Raw genomic sequence first — 25,001 nt, forward strand, 5'->3', positions numbered from 1 at the left:
ATAGGGGCTGCAAGATGTGCAGGCAATTTTGACTGCTGCTATGGTTCCCATTATCAAGCTGGCAGAAAACAGTTAAAAAGTCAAATGTTAAAGTTCAATGCAAGGAATATATTGCAGATGCCCTTACTCTAATGGGTCAAGTGCAATACAATATTTCTGTTAAACGCAGATATGGTATTAGGCCACACCTGAATAAAAAGTATGCATCACTATGCAATGTTAGTATGCCAATCACTACCAAGTTGTTTGGAGATGATGTTACAAAAGACCTGAAAGCCTGTGACTCAATGTTTAATATAGGATCAGGAAAACCATGGTGGAAGTCAAAGACTCTACGTCCAACTCACAGGCCATACAGAGGCAGTTCCAATTATTCAAATTATGGTGGCGCTGGTGTAGGCCGTTTCCAACCATACCCACAGAGAGGCGGGCGACCTTTTCGAAGGGGTCTCTCAGGTGGCAGTTTTCGAGGACGAGGTGGATACGGCCAATCCCCAAGTGGAAAATAGATCGATGGTAGGTAAGACACAGTTCTTTATTGATTCATGGAGAAGATTAACCTCAGATAAATGGGTTTTAGATACTGTCAGTGGTTACAGGATTGTTTTTGATAAACAACCTATTCAAAAAAGAGTGCCTTTGGAAATTCCCTTTATAAGTGAACAGCGTAAGATTGTGGAGGAAGAAATTAAGACCTTGATAAACATAGGTGCCATTGTTGAAACTATACACGAACCAAATGAGTTTATTTCAACACTGTTTATTGTTCCAAAACCGAACGGGAAATATCGACCTGTTATAAATTTAAAGTTTTTAAATGAGTTTGTTCAATACAATCATTTTAAACAAGAAACCTTTAAGGTGGTTCTTGATTTATTGCAAAAAGATGATTTTTTGACTTCTGTTGATATGGAGCAAGCTTATTTTCATATACCAATACATGCGGAAAGTCAAAAGTTTTTGAAATTTTATTGGAATGGCCATTTATATAAATTTGTGTGTTTGTGTTTTGGTTTAGCATCGGCACCATATGTGTTTACTAAAGTGTTGAAACCAGTCTTTTCATATTTTCGTCAGATTGGGATACGCTGTTCGTACTATATTGATGACTCTTTAACAATGAATAAAGACAAAGAGACTTGCAAAAACAATACTGATACAGTTGTCCATATTCTTACATCACTGGGATTTTCTATCAATGACAAGAAATCTGTTTTATTTCCCACACAAAGAATAGTGTTTTTTGGGTTTGTAATTGACACTGTACTTTTCAGAGTATTTTTAACAGAAGAAAAGTTGGAGAAAATACGTAAACAAGCTGAAAAGTTGTTAAAAACAAAATTAGTTGTTGTAAGACATTTAGCGTCTTTTATTGGGTTGTTAGTTAATGCATTTAATGCAGTGTTAGAAGCGCCTTTACATTATAGATCTTTAGAAAGAGACAAGCTTACTGGCTTGTGTTCAGACTCAAACTTTGACAATAGTATTCAGTTGTCAATATCATCCAGAAATGACATTATCTGGTGGCTTAACAATGTGCGAGACAAAAATGGTAAAAGCATAAAACCAAAACTCATTTCTTGTCATTGCAAGACTGATGCTTCTCTTCAAGGATGGGGTGGTGTGAATACACAAAATAATAAATATGCTAATGGCAGATGGACGACAAATGAAATGCAATTATCCATAAATATTTTGGAACTGATGGCAATTTTTAATGTCTTGCAATCCCTTTATTCAGACTATTGTAATGAACATATTGAAATCCAATCAGATAATGTAACCGCCATCAAGTATATTAATGATATGGGTGGAATGACATGCAGTGTTATGGACTCTATAGCCAGGGATGTATGGTATTGGTGTATTAAAAGGGACATATTTATTACAGCCGTTCACATACCAGGTGTCAAAAATGTTGAAGCTGATTTTTATTCCAGAAATTTTTCTGATTCATCAGAATGGATGTTAAAGAAACAGGTTTTTGAAAGAATTTGCTGTCAGTTTTTTACACCGTTGATTGATCTATTTGCATCAAGGTTAAACAAGCAAACCGAGCTATTTGTGTCATGGTTTCAAGAGCCAGGTGCAATATTTGCTAATGCTTTTCATATGTCATGGCATGATACTAAACCATATATTTTTCCACCGTTTTCATTAGTAGGGAAGGTAATCTGCAAAATTAAAGAAGATGCTGTGGACAGAGCAATTGTTATATTTCCTTTATGGCGGACACAACCTTGGTTTCCTTGTTTAATGGAAATTATTTCTGATTTTCCGGTCAGACTTCCAAGACATCGAGACATCCTGACATTACCACACAATGGACAAGTTCACCCGTTGTCAAAGAGACTCGACTTGGTCGCGGCAGTTGTATCGGGGAGGCCCTCCGTTGTAGAGGACTTTCATCAGAGACTACAACCATCATCTTGGCTGCCTGGAGAAGAGGAACTCTCAAACAGTATGATTCTGCATGGCAGAAGTGGATGTCTTGGTGTATGTGCAGGGAAACTTCTCCCTTTAACTCATCTGAAGTAACTGTACTTCAATACTTGGAGCATTTAAGGTCTATTAACAAGTCATACTCTGTGTTGAACACTCATAAATCAATGTTAATGCAAACATTACCCTTTTTTGGAAATAAGTGGTGTAAAGACTGTTTTTTAATTCAGAAATTTATGAAGGGAGTTTTTCATTCTCGTCCTCCAGTACCTAGATACCAGTTTGTGTGGGATGTTACTCTTGTATTGAATTTTTTAAAGTCTTTGAATCCATTGTGTAATTTATCATTAAAAATGTTAACATTTAAAGTGGTTGCACTTTTGGCATTAGGAAATGCACCTAGAGCTCAAACTTTGATTTCTATGGATTTGTCTTGTATGAAAAAAGAAGGGGCTGTGCTTATTTGTGTGTTTCCTAATTTATTGAAAACTACCAAGTTAGGTAGACCTTATGTTATGAAGATTGAACATTTTAAGGATGAAAAATTATGCATTTTGCATTCTTTGTTGTTTTATATTAGAGTTACGAAACCACTTAGGAAATCTTCAAAATTGTTCATTTCTTATGTGACTTATAAAGCAGTTACATCTAGTACTATTGCTAGATGGCTAAAGAGTGTGTTGGACCTTTCAGGTATAAACACTGATTATTTTAAAGCACATTCATTTCGAAGTGCCTCTACATCAGCTGCATATGCAAAAGGTTGTAGACTTAAAGACATCTTAAGTACAGCTGATTGGACATCAGATAAGAATTTTAAAAAGTTCTATTTGAGGGAGTCTGTTGATTCAAAAAGTTTTGTAAACAGCGTGTTTTCAAAGTAACGTTTAATTAAATATTAGGACGGGATTTTTCTCTGTTTATGAATACTTCATCATTATGACATTGTTACAGTAATGTCAATAATTGTGGTTGTTAGGCTACATATGTTCATTTTCTTATTGAATTTGTTGATATTTACATGTATCCTACAAATTTGATATTCAATGAAATTTGGGAAAATAAATGTATTTTTCTTGCATATGGTATTGCTCAGTGTTGGTTTTGATTTGTTCTTTTTTAAACTGATTATATGTTCTAATTGTTATTTATGCAGGCGTTTTTTGTCTTTAAAGATGCTAATTTATACATGTGAAGCTGAAGGCTATACGAAAATAATGTCCCCTCATCCAAGCTTTAGTGAGGGATGAAGGGGCATTATTGGAGTATAGCCGGAGGCTGAGCATGTATAAACCCAGCCCTTTAACATATTTTATGAAGATTGTTTTTTAATCCCATATGTATTGGATTCCCTCCCATGATACGAGTATTCACAAAAAACGCCTAGCTTTAAACTTATGAGAAATGTGGTTGTTGACGTCATAGGGTTCGCTCAATTAAATGATTTTCAATCGGTTAAACCGGTTCTGTAAAGAGCGAGTCGCTAGAACGATATGCTAATTTATACATGCTCAGCCTCCGGCTATACTCCAATAATGCCCCTTCATCCCTCACTAAAGCTTGGATGAGGGGACATTTTGTTGTATGGAGGATTTGAATTCCAGTAGAATGAAAGACAGTTTTATCTATTTACAAGACGTGATTTATTCAAAGAAATATCTAATATTTGTATCAGTATTTCAGAAATTTAATTTAATATTGATTGAATGTTGATATCTATTTTCTAAAGATGTTTAAACAAATTTTCCCAAATTTTGGTCTCACATGTGTAAAAAAAAACGGTTAAGAATGCATTTGTTTGTTTAATTCCTTAAGTAATGAAAGTTTCCATGTAAAGGTGATGTTTTAAATAATCTTTCCATTTTTTTAATTTTACCTATTTCGTGTAACTGCAAATCACAAAAATACAAGGAATTTAAATGTTTTTTTCTGTGTAACATTTTTTGGTTAAATTAAGCATGGTTCCTTTTTACAAGACATTTTTTTCTATTGTTAAAAATGGTCCTAATGGTGCATGTACTTTTCAGTTGGCTGTGCATGCTTATTGACATATTAGTCAAATATTTTTAAACAGATCTCCCATTGATAAGATTAAAATTTTGAAACCAGTCAATTTAGTTGGGGGCGAAATTTGCATTTAGTTTATTGAAAGTCCACTTAGGGATATTAAATTTCGCCACTAGTTAAAATATTGAAAGTAAATATCATCTGCTGTGATTGATTTCATGTCAAAGATGTACTAATCGAGCATTTTTCCCATCGATATTAAAGCATTAAATTTCAATGCAAGATTTTTAATACTTGGCTACTATAACTGTCGGCTTGAAATGTTGTGTGAATGGATTGATTGAACTTCGTTGAGAGGTCATTTTCGTGTACAAAAACACAGTCCTACATAGTTTTATGGGAATAAAAGTTGTGTTTCTATTCACTAGTGGACGATTCTAGACAATTCACCTCTTGTGTCATCCGAGAAAATTGTGATGAAAGAATTGATTGGGACAATTTTCACTATAGCTCAGGGTTGTGCGATTGGAAATTGAATTTTTTATACCAGGAGTTAATTTTGATCCACTACAAGAGTTTATTCAGTGATTTTGTATTTTATTTCATCAGAATAATCATGCAAAATGCATTTTTGGATACCATATGGGAACCCTTTCTGCCATGGCCACAATAGGAATTTGAATTGATGAGTAGAAACCATTGAAAGTGAAATGTACACACACTGGATTTGAAATTGATGAATGAATTCACGCTTCAGTAAAAATGTTGAAATGGACGAAAAATAGGTAAGTTGTCAGTGAGTTACTTACTTTAACCATCGCTGGGTGTGAAATTTTAATTTACTTTCTGAAAGGTTCGTAATGCTTGTCTGGTTTTTATGAAATGCTGCTGTTGTGATAATAACAGTTATTACTTTCTAGAGTGCGAGGTTTTAGTAGTTACACTCCACTACTTGAGAATTTGTATACAATTTATTTATATAATATTATAGCTATTTAACACACCAATACATTGAGCTAAGGTTTATAGGAGAGCTTCAAGGTGTCTAGGGGTTTCTATTATCTGTGCAAGTGTGTTTACCATAGTGATTGTGGAGGATGCTTTTTACCTGAATGGAAGAATAAAAATTGCCTGGGATTAGGTATTGTTAAGCAGATATATTTAGACATTGATTATTTTTGGTTTGAGTTTAATGTGTTTTTTATATCCTGACTTTCTTAATCTCACTTTGAATACCGAATTTAATTGACTTATTGAATCACTTATAGTAAGTCAGGATTGTATTAAAATGTTTCGCGAAAATGTCAACTTAATGAGTAATTTAGTGAAAAATACAGCGTTTAAGCGAAAATGAAATGAGTAATTATCTTGCATTGATATTTGTTGGTTTGTCATAAAGTATTATCTTAGCAGCTTGTATGCAAGAAAGAAAAACACAAGATTTTTTTGATAAGTGACATTATATAAAATTGTGATTATGTTTAATTGATTTTTAGAAATGCAAATACTCAGAACATTTTAGCAGAAGTTCCCTGTTTCCACTACAAAATTGACTTGTAATTTCTAAAAGGATTTCATGATTTTTATCAATTAAAGAAAATCTGTATATTTTCCTTAAAAAGTAAATGTTTTGATGTGCATGCTGAGTAAAGTAAAGAGTTTAAAACTTTGAATTTCATATTTACTTATTTTTACTTATTTTTTTCACTTATTTTTCTCTTCCACAACAAAAGCTTTCAGAAAAACAATCATTCACAGCACATTTGCTTAATTAATGACAAATTTAGATGTAACAGCCTTCAGCACAATGTGTTTCAATAAAGGTAGTTGATAATAATGAACCTTGTTTTACAAGTTAATGATTTATGATACAAATGTTAATATAAAGGGAAAGTTTTAACAGTACTTCTCAATAAATGATAGCAGATGCTGTTATGATTAAGATAATAATGACCTTGGTTCAAATTATTGCTGTGTACATTTTAGTGGATTTTCTTGAATTAAGTAAACATTTAAAAATTGATGTGAGAAAATTTCAACACTTATACTGAAATTTAAGTGCCATCTATTTTAAACCCCTTTTTGATAAGACCCAGATTAATTTCTGAAAACAAACAACACTTATTAACAATTGTTACAATATCAATCCAGGATGATACTTATTTTGTTCCTTTTTTTTCATTTTCCGTTTGTTTTTATTCCACATCAAGACCAGGACTCACCTGTTTAAGGTGTTGGTTATTTGATCGAAATGCAGACCCACTACCTGAAACCCACTCTATGACACCTCGCACATTTACCTTGCAACGCTTTAGGGAACGAGTTGATGTGACAAGGGTGGGTCGCTGCTAACCACTGTCCACTATTGTCCTTTGTGCACTGACTAGTGGTCGTGGTCAATGAATGACTGTTCAGTTGATTTGTTGGCAATTTTGGACATGTAAAAAGCCTGTTCACGGCTATCGCTTTCAATTATGGCCAAAGTTAAGAAAGTATAATGTTAGGATGGTGGTTTTATATTTTGTTACTGACACATATCCCCTAATGATTTTTTGTATTGAGATGGCTATGTTGTTGATGGGTGTTTTTGTGTTTGCCTTTGATAGAGGGTATAATGCTATCAGGGGTATCAGTTTTCAAGTTGATAGTAATCTTGATGCACTGTTTAGATAGATTTATGGCTGTGGCTCATTTGATGTCTGCACCCATTTATTTTGGCATTATTAAGAGCATTGGATATGACCCCTGAAAACAACAAGGCAAAAAGCATTTGCAAAACTGTTGGATGACATTACTGTTGTCCATATGTAATATTGCTTCTGTCAAATGCAATGTTAACTTCTCATTTACAGAACAGAACAAATATTTCATTCACTTAAGCATATAACAGCTCATCGTGATCAATATAAACATTCATACATGCGTGAAAAAATACCGTAAATAAAGATAATAATAAATTACTCGTGCGAGTGTTGTGTGTTAATGTACACACTGAATTAAGTATTCATACTCAACTATATATAAACAACAACAGAGGAAACAGCAAAATTACATAGATAATTTACATAATACACTGAAAATGTCAACAAAATTTGGCGTCAACAGATTAAAACACAGTATATTCATTTCATATCAAACGGTTAATAAATAACCATTGTAAAAGTAGAGTTAAACAAAAATAACATTATTTCTTTTCTTAAAACATGTTATACAGTAAATTGCGTGATTTGTGCCTTGTCCCTCCTCTATTAATAAAATTCAAAAACTGCTTCTGACATTAAGTGCATTTTATTTTCACTAGTTAAAAGTTGATTATTTGTTAAGAATGCTGTTCAACTACCTGACAATGTTTCTTAAGCCTCTTAAACCTGTTCCAATTTTCGAAGGGGGATCGAGTTCATAACTTCACAACACTGTATATACACTCTACATTTTATTTGCACACTATGATAATAAATATATACACCAATGAATAAGTCTCTCATACTACTTGTATCTTTACATCTCTATGTTCAATTCTACTCTCCCAGCTTCTCACTGCACCTGGCTTTTTATACAAATCTGTCCACCCTCCCATATTTGGATGTGTGGAAGACACTGATAGGATCTAACATTTAATTTATATTTGTTATTGCAACTGTTGAAATATCTGACAACAGACTTTGCCGAGCAACAAACCAGACTAGTTATATCCCCATTACTGGTAATGGGGGCTATATAGGAGTCACTTGGTCGGTCTGTCTGTCTGTCTGCCTGTCGGTCTGTCTGTCCCGAAAATTTCATCCGATCTTCACCAAACTTGGTCAGAAGATGTATCTAGATGATGTCTAGGTCAAGTTTTAATATGGGTCATGCCGTGAAAAAACTAGGTCACTGGGTCACTTAGTGCATTTTAAAGAGCAAGTTTGTCCAGACATGATAACTATGTCATTTATCGTTAGATTTTAAAATGACTTGGTACATTTGTTCACCATCATGGGACGGTGTGTCGCGTGAAAGAAGTACGTCAATATCTCAAAGGTCAAGGTCACACTTTGAGTTCAAAGGTAAAATGCATGTCCGGGCCATAACTTTGTCGTTTTGTCGTTTATTGTGAGATTTTAAAATCATTGTGCTGCGCAAAAGAATTACGTTTATATCTCCAAGTTCAAGGTCACACTTTGAGTTCAAAGGTCAAAAATGGTCATAAATTAGCTTGTCCGGGCCATAACTATGTTGTTCATTGTGAGATTTTAAAATCATTTAAAATCATTTGGCACATTTGTTCACCATCATTGGACGGTGTGTCGCGCGGAAGAATTACGTCAATATCTCCAAGGTAAAGGTCACACTTTTAGGCGTCTCATCTGGGTCTACGCTGTTTGCCATTTGGCCTTTTTTCTAGACACTAGGCATAAATGGGTTAAGTGAAGTCTCTATTCTTAATAACTAGTAAAGTGTTGGAAGTTTGATAGGAATGCAGTCTTACTACCTGACTGACCACTCTTTGACACCTCGCACATTAACGTTGCAACGCTTCAGGGAACGAGTTAATGTGACAAGGGTGGGTCGCTTGCTGACCATTGTCCTTTGTGCACTATCCATTGGCTATGGACAATGAATGACCGTCCAGTCGATTCCTCTAGACAATTTTGAGACATGTAAAAGGCCTGTTTACAGCTATCTTTTTCTATTATGGCAACAGTTAGGAAATCATATTGTGAGGATGGTGGTTTTACATTCTTGTTACCACCACCTATGGTCTGATGATTTTTTTATGGAGATGGCCATGTTGGTGGTGTGTGTTTTTGCTTTAAAGCCTTTGATAGAGGGAAATAGTATCAGGGGTATCAGTTTTCAAGTTGATAACGATCTCAATTCACTGTTTAGATCGATTTATGGCTGTGGCTAATTTGATGTTGTCAACAATTTATTTTGGCAGCTTTAAGAGAATTGGATGTGACTGCTGGAAACATGTGAAGCTTAAACCCGTAATAAGTAAAGGTTTATTACAGGGCAAAAGGCATTTGCCAAACTGCAGGAAACGCCGTTTATAAGCTACAGAGTTTGGGTCTGAGACAGGGGCAACTAGTGTTTAGTGCCTTCTCTTATCAACACTCAGTTTGATTCTGGTCATTCGTCTAAAACTTTCTTAAAATAGGTTATGCTTTTACCTCATCCAGTAATGTGTCTAAAGGACACACACAAATAACCACAAAACATCAGTTTTTCTGAAAGACAAATTGTTGATTTAATATTTGCAGCTTATTTATTAACCCCACCCCCAACCCCCACCCAACCCCCAGAAAAAGGGAGAGAAAACTATCATACTTCTCAAGAATTGGGTCTGTCAAAAATTCTATATAAGGCGTTGATTTTTATGCCCCCGGATCGATAGTCTGTTTGTTTGTCTGTGTGTTTGTCTGTCTGTCTGTCTGTCTGTCTGTCTGTCTGTCTGTCTGTCTGTCTGTCTGTCTGTCTGTCTGTCTGTCTGTCTGTCTGTCTGTCTGTCTGTCTGTCTGTCTGTCTGTCTGTCTGTCTGTCTGTCTGTCTGTCTGTCTGTCTGTCTGTCTGTCTGTCTGTCTGTCTGTCTGTCTGTCTGTCTGTCCAAAACTTTAACCTTGATTAAAGTTTGATTACTTTCTCAATATTGAACATACCAACTTGATATTTATCATGCATGTGTATCTCATGGAGTTGCTCATTTTGAGTGGTGAACAGTCAAGGTCAAGGTCATCCTTCAAGGTCAAAGGTCAAATGTCATTGTATTTTTCTTTCCTAATACTTTAATCTTAGTTAAAGTTTTATCATAACTTGTTTAATATTGAACACAGCAACTTCATATTTGGCCTGCATGTGTATCTCGTGGAGCTGCACATTTTGAGTGGTGAAAGGCCAAGGTCATCCTTCAAGGTCAAAGGTCAAAATAAAATAAAAGCAATTTTCATTTCTCCAGTCAATCTCTTACTTACTTCTCGTGGAGCTGCACATTTTGAGTGGTGAAAGGTCAAGGTCAACGTTCAAGGTCAAAGGTCAAAGTATAAAAACATAAATTTTCTTAACTTTTTTAATATTGAACACTGCAACTTCATATTTTGCATGCATGTGTATCTGGTGGAGCTGCACATTTTGAGTGGTGAAAGGTCAAGGTCATCCTTCAAGGTCAAAGGTTAAAAAAAAGCGGCGCATTAGGGGGCATTGTGTTTCTGACAAACACATCTCTTGTTCATTTCAGTTTTACTGTATAATAGGTCAAAAAAAGCAAGCCACATTCCAGTAGTCTTTATTCTGCATTAAGTGGATTAACAGGATTAGCATGTATGTTATGTATATTACTTATTATAGTACTGTCCTTTGATTGCAAACCATTACAGGTGTTATAGGATAGAAATAATTATACCCCCATAAACGCAGTTTAGGGGGGTATATAGAAGTTAGCTTGTCTATCGATCGGTCTGTCAGTCTGCCTTACAGTCTGTCGGTGGGTCGGTCCGTATTAAGTGTCCGCTCTCTATTTCAAGTTCTTTTCATCCGATCTTCACCAAACTTGGTCAGATGTTGTATCTAGATGATGTCTAGGTCAAGTTCGAATATGGGCCATGCCGGGTAAAAAAAAAACTTGGTCACAGGGTCACTTAGTGCGTTTTAAACATTAAGCATTGTGTTCACTCTCTAATTCAAGTAGTTTTTTATCAGAGCTTCACCAAACTTTGTAAGAAGTTGTATCTAGATGATGTGTAGGTCAAGTTTGAACATGGGCCATGCCGGGTCAAAAATTAGGTCATGGGGTCACTTAGTGCGTTTTAAACATTGAGCATGGTGTTTGCTGTTTTTTGTGAAGACAACATGCAAAATATTCTGTGTCAATGCGGCATGTGGGGGTATTAGTCACGTCTGTGACAAAGCTCTAGTCTGATTGTTTCATTCGCAGATGCATTATCTACTGAATTTTCCACTTTAAGACAAATTAAACATATTTGCAAGTCAAAAAGTTAAAGGAGCATTGAGTATTAAGTTTTTTTTTGGCTGAAATACAGGTGTTGACAGTATTAATTAATAGACTTAGAACCCTTCAACAATGCCCATGTCATTAATGGGAAATCAATAGGTAGATATATGACCCAAGATATGTAGACGTGAGCAGTTATCTTGACGTGACACAGATTTGATGGTTGGAAAAAATCGGGTGGGGTTAAAACAAATAGAAAATCCATACACTGTTCGACTAGTAATTGGCAAGGTATTTTCCGTGTAGAAACATTGGTAAAGTTGCAAGATATCAAATTGACAGATGTTTAATATGTTATTACTGGAGTATCTCTGATGGTTTTAATGGCGACACAATTTGGTGGATGTAGTTTATGATGATTTGATGAATGGATGTATGTCAAACATTGCGTTTAATGGCAGAAGTGAGTGTTCATTAATGGTGGATGTACTTTGATCAAGCAGCCATTAGTTGCGTCTTTTATAACTAGAGCAAATGTGGTTTAAAATACAAATGTGGTTTAAATAAATTTTTCTTAAGGACTGAAATGACCTTAGGTTTCTGTTCAATTTTTCCTTAAAACCGTATAGGGTCCTTGGCGCTTGTCACATGTTCACTCTGGGTCCGTTTGTGCTGTAGCATACTGTGCGTAAAGTGATAACTGATATTAACCCATTTATGCCAAGTGGATTCTCCCATCCTTCTAAATTGGATCAATTTATTTCCAAAATTAGGGGTGTCAAGTATATTTATTTCTATATTTAGAATATTTCATAAAGAAATTCATTTAAGCAAACAGCGCAGACCCAGATGAGACGCCGCATTATGCGGCGTCTCATCTGGGTCTACGCTGTTTGCAATGTCCTTTTTTTAGGACGCTAGGCATAAATGGGTTAAAACATAGATGTGTTTTAAGTGAATGGTGTTGATAATATACTGTTGTAAGTTAATTGTGTTTATAATATATTATTTGTATTTTTTTCTGATAATGCCACACCTTTAGGGTATTTGCATATGTAATAAAACAATATTTTCAGTTTGCACTCATTATCGTTATAGATAATAACTACATTTGTACATTGCAAACACCTGTTGTTATGCTGCCATTAAATATCTTCGCATCTTGGTTATGAAAAATTCATTGTGACATACCAGCTGTTGTCGTGTTGTCATGACGTGAAACCTGTTTATAGATTCTTGCATCATTCCACCAGTGTGCTTACACATAAGTATTTAAAAACAAGAAACCGTCGGAGACGGGTGATGCTCCCCAAAGTTTTTTTTTTGTCACAATATTGCACTATATATATTCAGATAAAAGGAAACGTCTTGAGGGCACAGTAGTTGGGGGGACAATAATTTTTTTTATAGAAAATTTCAAAGGGCCATAACTCTGTGAAAAATCATCAGACCAGAACCAGCTGATAATATGCACATCTCCTCTTGGTAGTGAAGCTTCCCATAAAGTTTCATTGAATTCCAGTCATTAGTTGCTGAGAAATAGACCGGACAAAAAATGTGCACAGACGAACAGATGAAGCGGCTACTATATGCTCCCCCCAAAATAAATTTTGGAGGAGCATAATAAATAGTGGCAATGAACAATGATTTGAGGTTCTAAGAGTAAGGTATATTTAATAGCCAATAATAGTGACAGCAACATCATTTTATTAACCCTTTACCACTTAGATACATAGTTTTAAGCATTTGTTGTCCCTTAGAAAGTTATATTTAATTTAAGACCTTTCTTACTAAATTCAAGTTTTAATGGCTTCATTTCCAACCCTTAAATACTGATAAGCAGCAAACAGCATAAAACCTGAACAGACTGCAAGTTACTCGCAGGCTGGTCTGGTTTGTGCTGTTTGCACATAGCCATTTTCACTTTGCTTCTGAGTGTGAAAGGGTTAAGTTGACAAATATATAATGATAACATTTACTATGTTCAGACCTATGTATCTGCTGTTACAAAGTCATTTTGAAATCACATTAGTGGAAACTGTACAAATCTACATGGAAATAAATCATTTTTAGTGGCAGGGCCCTTGCTACACTTTGGGGGATTGGGGCCCGGGTCCTTAGAGGGGGGAATTTCGCGTTGTTTTGGGCGAAAAGTGGAATTTTAAAAGATTTTTTCACCAACCATTCAAAACTTTTAAAATTGCTATATTTTAATGTAATTTACATAAATATACAGTTAATGAAAGGTTTATAGAACGATACCAGCTGGCAACATAGGTATAAAAGGGAAGGGGGAATTTTTAGTTGAAATAGAGGAAATTCGGCCCCAAAAACGGCCAAACATTAGGGCCCTGAGTGGTTAAAAATTTATCAGAAGAAATTGTATGCTTGATCTATTTAAAACAAGCTGAGAAACATAGTAATAATCTTTTTAAGGCAACTACAAAAACAGGAATTGAATATTAAGTTAACAAATAACAATTTGTACACTTCTTGGTACTGCCAACATAATGTTTTTGCATAAAAGTTCTTTTCTTGGCTTAACAGGAAATCAAAATGACTTGACAAAAACAAACACGAAACACTAATACAACACTGCTTGAGATTTGTTTCAGATGCTTTTTCATTAGGAAAGAATGTTGTCTGTCATGTTGACACCATGCAAAAACACTGGTGTCGTGATTTTTTCTGTTGTTTGTTTTGTAGCTGCATGGGGCTTATTTTTGGTGAATGGATACATTTAACTGTTGATTGCTTTTGTGCAATTAATCTCAGGCATCATAGTGTAAGGATTTGATTTGATTTTTGTTGGTTGGTAAAATGAGATGTATAAATAGCAACATGATTGAAATACTTTAGCTCTAAGAATAGCAAACAAATATAACAAATAGACGTTTTTGTATTGTTCAGTTGTAACCAAATATATTAAATGTTCTTTTATATAATTACATTACCTTGAAATGTTTTACAAATGTGAACTTTGCCTTGAGGCTTATGTGTTGTGTAATCTAAATTGATATATTTTTATTGTGTTTTTACTGCTTTGAAGTTAAGATAATTTCATTGATTAAAAACAGAAACAATTAAAATACTTAATGATAGCACAGTTGATAATACTTGTAATGTTAGCAATTGTAATCTTAAGTTATATCTTTTTATACTTCCTGTTTGTGCTTACCAGTACAAAAATGATATGAGGAGACAAAAATTAAAAGCTTGTTGCTTGTGGTGTAAATACATGTATGGTAATTTCAAAATTACAATAGCACAATTATGTGTTATAATCATGGACTACCGATTGCTTTTTTGTTCCATTATTCAAACACAATTACAGTTTACAGTTGTAATTTTGAGTATTATTAAATGAGGTATAAATACATAATAATGTGATCAGAAGTTGGAATATGACATTAATAAAACTTGAGAATGGATATCAATGGATATATTATAATGCAATCATATATGCACGTGTCTATTTTACCTATGTTATGTCAAAATTGATAAATACAACAGGTAAAACTTCATGAAAGTATAGTTGAAATAACACGGCGTCAGTACACCAATTTCACATAACAGTGGGTTTATAGTAAATATATATTTAAAGTGCAAATATTTTTCATAATGTATCCACAAAGACTGAAGTTTCAAAATAACCAAATAAAACTCTCATTAATGCAAGATTGCATAGATATAAAAAGTATTGAGCTTTGATCTGAGGGTAACTTCTTATGATATATTGCTGGTGTAATGTTAGCAAATGACAATCTCAAAGCGCCAGAATTTTGGTGACCTAGATTATTTGCATTTATGAGATTTCAATTTAACCCTTTGCATGCTGGGATATTTGTCGTCTGCTAAATTAGTGTCTGCTGAATTTCTAAAATAATCATTTTCTTCACTTTTTTTCAAAGACCTATATCAGAATAGCAAACAGTTTGGATCCTGATCAGACGCCACATTTTGTGGCGTCTGATCTGGATCCAAACTGTTTGCAAAGGCCTTTAAAATTCGGTTCCAGGGCTCAAAGGGTTAAGATACTGCCCTGAGGAACCATTCAAATAACTGCTGTCTTTTTTTATCAACACTTAAGAACTAGTTTTTCCCAGGAAACAGAATCTTTAGAGTCCCAATCATCTTCCGTGTAGCAAAAAAATTTAGGGATCATGAAATTTATGGAAAAAAGTTTAACCCTTGTTTTTGTTTAAGTAATATAAATAATTATAACAATTATAAATTATTGTAAAATATATGTACATCAAGCACAGTTTATAAACTTCTTGTCCAATTTTGGGAAGGTTTGAAATAATTTTTTGTAAAATGCATACACTTACCTCACCACGTGCTTTGGTTTTAGTAATATGTAATAAAAACATGGACGTCAGATTGAGCATAATTTATGTTTGGATAAAGAGGCATTTAAAATATTTTATCATTTTGCTGCAGAAACAAAAGTTATACATACTTTTTATGCCCCCAAAGGAGGGCATATAGTGATCGGACTGTCCGTCCGTCTGTCTGTCACACTTTGCGTTTAGGTTTCGAAAAATGCTCATAACTTCTATGTCGCTTCAGATAGCAATTTCATATTTGGCATGCATGTGTATATGGACAAAGCCTTTCCATAAGCACACCAATTTTGACCCCTGTGACCTTGACCTTGAACTTAGCAGCGTTTTTCCTCATCACTTTGGGACTGGTGCCGGTACCGGTCAAATTGGGAAAATTAGCGTTGTTTTCATCGAAATTGGGAAATTTATGAATTATGCTCAAATCATAATAAAGCATATACTAAACTTAAAAATGTGTGATTTCTGTTCTATTTTGTATTTATCATTGAATAATAATATATGGACAGAATAAAATACTTGCATTTGCCAACCAGTCAAAAATGACACTCCTGTATTTGAATTCATACTTAGAAATTTAGATATCAAAAGTGAACGCTGCAATGTAGCAATGATTAACACCTTTAATATCAGAAATGTATCATGTTTAATAGACACTTAAAAACACCTGAAAAATCAAGGATTTGTGTTATTTGACATCAATTGCATACATGTAATATATTATATAATCAAGACTTGTTATAACAGCAAGATTATTCATCCAAGTGATGTCTGCAACAAATGAAATTGAAATCACATTTTAAATTTCAACTATCTACCACACTATGCTATATAATAATTTCGATTTTGAACAACTACTATTCCACTTCACATACATGTGTCTTGCAAAAGTTGAGTAGCACAAACCTTACAAAAGGAGTTACCTGAGATTTTAGAATAATTCAACTTTTAAATGCAGAGAACACAGGAATTTTCTTGTTCAAACATGGTCTGCTTGCTCAATTTATCAGAAAGTAAAATATTTCAAATATTGCAATCTACAACTTGATCAAAACATCAGTTTTCTTTCTGGAAAACAGTTGCAACAGAATACTATAACATAACTATAATTGCATACAATTAAATCATTAAACCCAGTTGAACAATTTGGCCATAAGAACATTTAAGTTAAAATCTTATCTTTCTTTGCAAATTAAGCTCACAATGCAATCAACAACCTTCTAAATGATGCGACGCAATCCTATCTGGCAATTCGCGAAAATGTGTTGCGTTTTTATTATGGTTCCCCTAATTGAGTACAGGAGACGTATTCAGATAACGGGAACCAATCAAAATATCGTCATCAACACTTGCTGCAGTTACTTCCCCTGTTGGTTAACAAGCACTGATTTTAGTTTTACTCGATTTTTGCGGTAAAACAAAAGAGTAAACACCGCCGATTTTTGTCCTGCCAATTGGGAATTTTTTTTATTTGATTTGCGAATTTTCATTTTGAAATTGGGAAAAATGGTTGCATTGGGAATGGTGCCGATTTATGGTAATAAAATTTATATAGAGGAAAAACGCTGCTTAGGGTCCACGTTTAAGGGTTTTGAAATCTGCGTTTAGGTTTCGAAAAAAGCTCATAACTTCTAACAAGTTAAGGGGGCATAAGTCATCCTATGGTGACAGCTCTTGTTTGGGAAATGTTTTAACGCACAAGTGGCTAAGTTGTTTTGTTCTGTTGTTTCTACCTCAGGATTTAACGTCACAAATCCTTTTTTTTTTATTACATTTTTGTTATCACATAGAAATGCAAAAAACAAATTAATGACAAATCCCTATTAATTTGTTAAATATATTTTGCACAAGTTTTTCAACCTGGGTTATTTTTTTCGTCAACTGAATTCTTGATGGGCTTGACAAAAAAGGTTAGTTTAAACCAAGTAAGTGACACTTGCAAATTGAACTCGTGTCATTTGCTACACCTGCAAAGTAACAAAACTGACTATGTGAAAAAAGTACAACATATTAAAGAAACATTACTATTCAAAATCAACGAAAATTTCGTACAATTGTTAGTAAAATAAACTTAACCAATTAAAAATCAGTGTTCCTTATGACAATTGCCGAAATTTCAACGTCAGATGTGGTCTGGTAAAATAGATGTTTGTAGATACAAAATGCTCGTTTTTATTATTGTTTTGCATATCTATTCATACGACACATGAACAATAAAATGGTGTTCGTGTGTCGTATGAACAGATATATTTGCGGGAATTAATTGTGGCCACAAATAAATAAAAACGAGCATTTTGTATCTACAAAAATCTATGTAATCATACCACATCTAGCGTTGACATTTTGGCTATTGCTATAAGGAACACTGATTGTTAAGGTGTTAACTTTATTTTACGAAATTTTCGTTTATTTTGAGCGTTATAGAGACTTTAACTCTTTCAGTGCTGGAACCGAATTTTGAAGGCCTTTGTAAACAGTTTGGATCCAGATGAGATGCCACAGAACGTGGCATCTCATCAGGATCCAAATTGTTTGCTATTCTGATAGTATTTTTGAAAAAAATCAGAGAAAATGCTAATTTTAGAAATTCAGCAGACGACATTTTAGCAGATGACAAATTTCCCAGCATGCAAAGGGCTAAGTGAAAAAAGTACAACATATTATGAATTTAATCACAGGCTTGACCTGCAAGAATGAAGTAATTACCCTTAGGGTATAGTTCAAAGGTTGAATAAGACTAGAAAGGCAGTTGAGAGTAAAACGGTTGTATCTTGTTTTAATTTCCATATGTGAAACAGTAGTTTAGAGATTAACCCATGAGATGTTGGTTTAATTGAGAATGATTAGTCTGGATTTGTCATCATTGTACAAACATTCAATATCTTTCATTGAACAGTTTCTGTATTGACATTAAATTGCCCAATTGCAATAGATTTAATCAGTGTTTGGATGGTTGCTTTAAACACCTACGCTTGTAGACATGTAGACCATGGTGGAATTTAATAGTAAGGCAGGGTTAATAAATACGTTCGGCCTTTTAAACATGTGATCAATATATATAAAAAAATCCCCAAAATTGCATATTTCCTAAATCCACGAGGTAATTTATAATATTTTAAACTTTTGTACGATGTGTGATGAAAAACTAAACAAATTTGTACCATTCTTAACTTAAGTCAAGCTCAGATGGAAAGTTAAAAAAAGTCATGAATTTCTCATTATCATGGGCACACAGGCAGACTTCTGAAATATGGAAAAAAATAACTGCTCAATATAACTTAATTTCGTAGAGCAAATGTGTGTAAATATGCTTCATGATGGGTTGATCATTTGAATGGACAGGACACAATATATTTTGCCTGTCTGACCATTTCAAATGTTTATTCAGAAGTATAGACTTTTCTAACAGTCTGTATTTAAAGTAGGTTTGTTTGATGGTGTATTGTACAAACATGTAGATGGTGATCAGACCTCAAACAATTGAAATAGTTTTGAGATAAATTTCGACTGTTGAAGTTGTGTTATCTGTGACATGAATTATCTGTACTGATTGACTGATCACACATGGAGATATACATAATTATTTGAATTTGTGAGTACCAGATTTGCATTAAAACTGTGACATATTCATGATCATCGTCATTAGATTGGATGTTTGTGTAAGTAAATAATGAGATCCATGTAAGAAGCACTTGCTTATAGTGAGACAAATCAATGGATTTAAATTGTTTAAATATTCGCTGACAGTTTTAACTGGTTTGTGTTGAGTGTAATATTCAATGCCTATCATTTGTCGGATATATTGAAACGTAAATGTGAGTATTTAGTTTTCCATTCATTTGGTTTAAAAGAAATTTATTCAGTCGTTAGCATATTGATTTTTTATACAGATTTGTAAAGGATTTCAATGAAATATTTTGATCTTTATAATTGTAATTTGTTGGGAGTATCGAAGATAATAATTATATAAGTGTGAATGGATTTGTTCTTGGATGTATTTTCATTGTCAGTTTTTTAAAGACTTCCATCGGTTGTTTGAGACTATGATAAGTTCTTGGACGAGTGATAATAATCCTTTCGTTGTCAGTGTTTAAAAGACTTGATCAACAAGGATTGTTTGAGACTGATATGTTCTTCGACTTATTTTTGTTGTCAGTTTTTTAAAGACTTTGATCAACAAGGATTGTTTGAGACTTATACAGGAATATGTCTTCATGCTTCACCACCAGTCATCAAGATTTATGTGAATCTTGAACAACTGTATCAAAAGTCATGAAGAGTATAAATGGATGTTAGCCCATGTGATTTAAAATAACTTGTTCACAGTTCGGTAAAATGACAATTTTCAAAATAATTGTTGTAGATTAAAAAAACAACACAATGTGTGCATTTTGTTTAAGCAAGTGAAATAACACTTCTGACCTGTTTACAAAAATTGGTTTATTAACAGAAAATTGTCATTCGATACGGTAAAAAAACTAAATCGTTTGTAACTCTTTTCCTCGATGTTGGTTGGAAAAAGTGCTGAGTGCTATTATTTAGAGTTTATGTTTTGTGCCCAAATCATAGCAAGCCTGGCGCAGTGGTAGCGCTTTTGCTTCCAGAGGTCCCAGGTTCGAATCCCAGGGATAGCATTTTTTCTTAAACTTTTTTTCTCACTATTTTAATTAGTTAAGACAATTCAAAACATTATTGATTTATTATTTAACTTATTAAATGGCATTTTTCAAAAGTACAAAAATCTGTGAACAAGTTTTTTAATAGAGTCTAGTCCAAGTGCCAATAAATAGAGCCAAAGTGATTTAATAGAGCCCAAGGGATTAGAGCTTGTATTTATGTCTTAAAATGACAACTGCAAAAAATAGTTAATTTACTTTATTAATTCATATGTAAAATAAAATTTCCTAGGCTGTGCTCAGGTACTTTTTCGTAGTTTTTGCTGCGTATTAACAATAATGCACAATAATCGTGGGCAGAGTTTTTCCTTACAAATATCAGTGTATGTCTTCTTAGCATTTTAAGCAATACAGTACCTTTGAGATTGAAAATCTGTAACATCACATATGTTTACTGAGTTATTAATCAGTAATTTAAGTTTAAACATTTACAAATCTGTTCAGATTATTGCAGTTTTGATTAAAAGGAACGTAAAAAGCTAGGTGTAAATCTGTTGTGGAATGCAAGTTTAATATAAGCCCTTCTCACTTCAATTATAGATAAAAGTTGTTGTGCCTTGATTAGATTGGTTTGATCCTGATTTCAAAGGTGACTGTGTTTAATTTAAAAAGGACTGGTTTTGGACTTTGCTTTGCATATGCAGCTTGATTTAACAATACATTTGGTGAGATAAGCTAGGGGTTGGGCGGTTAAAATTTACGATTAAGGAGCAAAAAAACAATGGAAGGGCATTATGGCCAGAATTCAGGAAATTTATGCAGTAATTTTGTTTTTTAAAATACCTCAAATTTGAAGTAAAAATGGTTGATACACTTTTAAATGATGCCAATAGAATCAAAAGCATAATTACAACATGTGGTGTCCTAAGAGATAAGGGATTAGTTTAAACCAGGGCTAACCTATTTATTTAAGCTTGAGTGCATTGTAGTCAAAGGCTGATTGAAACGCTTGCTGTCCGTTTTCTGGGTAGAGCCACTACTTGTTGTCTGAGGGGAAGAATTTAAGAACACTTTAACCACAGTGGGGATGAAATCCATGACCTACCTGTTGCTTATATATAACTGACACCATATCCCCTATGACTTGGCGACTTTTTAGATTAGGGACTTAATATTAAACTTTCAGATTGAGGAAGACAAATCTGTACCACTGGGCGATGATTTCTCTTCTCTCAATTACATGTATGGACTATACATCTTATTTTTGCAACTCCCAAGAATGCAGATTGACCAGCTTCAGGTTGACAGTGACCGAAAAACACTGCCTTACATATTGTCTATATATACTTATCCCTTTACGACTTGATACGTATTTTGACGAATTTGTTGTCCCTTAAAGTAAATTTAATTAAAGACCTTTCTTACTAGATTCAAGTTTTAAAGGCTTCATTTCCAACCCTTAGATACTAATGAGCAGCAAACAGCATAACACCTGAACAGACTAAGTTGCTTGTAGGCTGTTCTGGTTTTATGCTGTTTGCACATAGCCATTTTCACTTTGCCTTTGAGTGGGAAAGGGTTATAATTGAACAGAAAGTTTAAATAGAAAGTTAAAACATTCCATTAAATAATATTTAATTAAAAAGGTCACCGTGGCATAGTGAATATGGTGCCTGCCTTGCATCCAGGTCACAGGTTGGATTCCCACTGTGAGAGCGTTCTTCAGATCACCCCAAAGACACCAAGTACTGGTTCTATGCAGGAAACAAACTCAAGAGCATTTCAAAAAGCCTTATAAGGCTTTCGATGCAATCGAGCTTAAGTAAATAGGTTTAAACTAAATTCCTGTTAAATGAAAAACTTTCCCATGCATTTGCATGTCTGTGATGTATGGTGCAGGGTTGATAAATCAATCATCAGGTGACACTTTGATATTACATAACGTGAAGGATTTAAGGCAAGAGTTAGGTCTGGAATGTTTTAAAGGGACCATGCTTCCCAAAGGTGATCAATATTAATTGTGATAATGTATTAACATTATATTTTAGGAGACATTTATGGTATAAATAATGAATGTTTGTCAAGTAATCACAATTACAAGTATACATCATGTTGAAATCTTAGTGTATTAGTGATGATTTTAATTGATGAGATAATAGAATTATCGGGCATTTTTTAAAGAAGACTGAAGAAATCAGGGCCACTAATACTATTCTGCCCCCTGTATTTCATGTGTATTGTGCTTTTAAACTTAAGATTATTCTAGACACTTTGAATTCTGATGCTTTTTATTGGTTACAAGAAAAGGGCCAAACAATTATGGAGTAAATTATTTAATGTTTTTTTGTTTCTTTTTGAATGGCTGAACAGTTTTTCCATAATTAAGCATAGGTTATTGATATTTTCTTTTATTAGTTTCATATACAATTTTAACATATTTTTTGCCGATTTAGTCTTTTTCCTATAATAGCTCCTTTAAAAAGATTAACATTTAAATCACCGACAGTTGACAACTCTGTGAAAGACACTTTGTCGTTAGCTTAAAATACCTTGGATAAACAGTGTTTCCTTGCATTTGTTTAAGTACAGAAAAGGTTGTTGTTTATTACCTGTTGCAGAACTTTATAATCTTGGACTCTGCACTTGGGATTTGTCAAAGTTAAATTGCACAATAAAATAATTGCTTCATGGTAAGTGAGTTGCAAAGCCAGCTGTTTGTTTTTGCGGAGGTATTTCTGGAATCGTAATTCTCAGGTAAAAAATAACTCACACATTTTAATGATTTTTTAATATGCACATTATATAAACTGGGAAACAGTTTATGGAGTGGGCTAATGCATGTTGTTATGGTGGCATATTTGTTTACTCTTGTTGCACAGAATATGTATTATTTGATTAATCAGTGCATTATTAGTCACAAATGTCTCTGCCAATGACCCACTTCAATTGGTAATGGTTAACCCTTTGAGCGCTGGAACCGGATTTTGAAGGCCTTTGCAAACAGTTTGGATTCAGATGAGACGCCACAGAACGTGGCGTCTCATCAGGATCCAAACTGTTTGCTATTCTGATAGTATTTTTTGAAAAAAATCAAAGAAAATGCTAATTTTAGAAATTCAGCAGACGACATTTTAGCAGACGACAAATTTCCCAGCATGCAAATGGTTAATTTCCAGTATCTAAAAATTGCTTTGCGTAAGCACATCAGTCTAAATAAATGATGTAACTTTATGTCATGCCCTAAGTTGTTGATACCAACCAAGTGTTTATACTCGTATCAGTTAGAAGTCTTTACTATCAGTTCCCCATGGTGTTGTATCTTTTAAGTACCTCAATAGTTTGACACACCTTAAAATAATTTAAAATCTGCGTTTCGTATTTTCTCTGTGAAATATTTGCTTATTATTGTTACAAAGAATATGCATTTGAGTTAAATAGAATGACATTTGCAAATAATTGTTAAGGGGCACACACAGTCATTAACTTTTCATCTCCCCTTTTCCCAATGTTATGCCCCCTGATAATTTCATGTTATTCTGCCCTAATAAAACTAATCCTAAAAATTCCCAATATCTAGAGATAAGGTCACCAAAAAGGCTATCAATGCCCTGTATGTGAAATAGTTTTTATGCCCCCCTCCCCCAGTAGGGTGGCATATAGCAGTTGAACTGTCCATCAGTCAGTCAGTCAGTCTGTCTGTCTGTCGGAAAACTGTAATGGCCATAACTTTTTCAATATTGAACATAGCCACTTTGGAATGCATGTGCATTTAATGGAGCTGCACATTTTGAGTGGTGAAAGGTGAAGGTCAAGGAAATCCTTCAAGTTCAAATGTCAAATATATGGTGTCTGTCAGTCCGTCTGAAAACGTTAACATTGGCCGTTACGTTTTCAATATTGAAGATAGCAACTTGATATTTGGCATAAATGTGTATCTCATGAAGCTGAACATTTTGAGTGGTGAAAGGTGAAGGTCAAGGTAATCCTTCAAGGTCAAATGTCAAATAAATGGCGTCTGTCTGTCCGTCGGAAAACTTTAACATTGGCCATAACGTTTTCAATATTGAAGATAGCAACTTGTTATTTGGCATGCATGTGTATCTCATGGAGCTGAACATTTTGAGTGGTGAAAGGTGAAGGTCAAGGGAATCCTTCAAGGTCAAATGTCAAATAAATGGCGTCTGTCTGTCCGTCCGAAAACTTTAACATTGGCCATAACTTTTTCAATATTGAAGATAGCAACTTGATATTTGGCATGCATGGAGCTGCACATTTTGAGTGGTGAAAGATGAAGGTCAAGGTCACCCTTCAATGTCAAGGTCAAAGGTCAAATTTTGCAATATTGAAGATAGCAACTCTGTATTTAGCATGCATGTGTATCTCATGGAGCTGCACATTTTGAGTGGTGAAAGGTCAAGGTCATCCTTCAAGGTCAAGGTCAGATTTTGCATTATTGAAGATAGCAACTCCATATGTGGCATGCATGCTTATCTCACTGAGCTGCAGTAGGGGGCATTGTGTTTCACAAGCACAGCTTTTGTTTACTCTGATTTTGTCATTAAAAAAAAATATATTTATATAAGTTTACCTGTGCTTTTCATAAACAAGAGTCTTAGGTTTTAAAAAAGTGTCTTAATTTTTTAAAATGGTAATCAGTCTTAC

At 33.9% G+C, this 25,001-nt stretch overlaps 2 protein-coding genes across 12 annotated transcripts in view; both read left to right on the forward strand.

Moving 5' to 3' along the window:
- The first annotated feature begins 72 nt into the window (after positions 1-72).
- LOC127856317 (uncharacterized) lies at positions 73-3,530 on the forward strand. 2 transcript variants are annotated; one of them, XR_008037957.1, is made up of 2 exons: positions 73-520; positions 2,286-3,530. XR_008037957.1 is itself a non-coding variant. In XM_052392457.1 (2 exons), exons 1-2 carry the CDS (start codon positions 514-516, stop codon positions 3,324-3,326), a joined length of 1,044 nt encoding a protein of 347 aa, XP_052248417.1. In that variant the 5' UTR covers positions 74-513; the 3' UTR covers positions 3,327-3,530. The 2 variants fall into 2 exon arrangements, 1 of the variants encoding a protein (XP_052248417.1); XM_052392457.1 differs by having other exon boundaries at positions 74-516.
- A 1,485-nt stretch (positions 3,531-5,015) lies between these two features.
- Positions 5,016-25,001, forward strand: part of LOC127856309 (uncharacterized) — an 82,395-nt gene continuing 62,409 nt past the window's right edge. For 3 of the 10 annotated variants that reach the window (XR_008037956.1, XM_052392432.1, XM_052392433.1), the window contains exon 1: positions 5,018-5,234. Coding sequence is in view for 6 of the 10 variants with exons in the window: in XM_052392432.1 (XP_052248392.1) it covers positions 5,212-5,234 (23 nt within the window). In the remaining 4 variants the exon portion in view is untranslated. Of the gene's footprint in view, positions 5,235-11,638; positions 11,841-19,309; positions 19,539-22,898; positions 23,030-25,001 lie in introns of those variants that run through there. The other 7 variants (XM_052392440.1, XM_052392439.1, XM_052392442.1 and 4 more) reach the window with 7 other exon arrangements.

Source organism: Dreissena polymorpha, chromosome 13 (genome assembly GCF_020536995.1).
Source record: "Dreissena polymorpha isolate Duluth1 chromosome 13, UMN_Dpol_1.0, whole genome shotgun sequence".
NCBI classification, from domain to species: Eukaryota; Metazoa; Mollusca; class Bivalvia; order Myida; family Dreissenidae; genus Dreissena; species Dreissena polymorpha.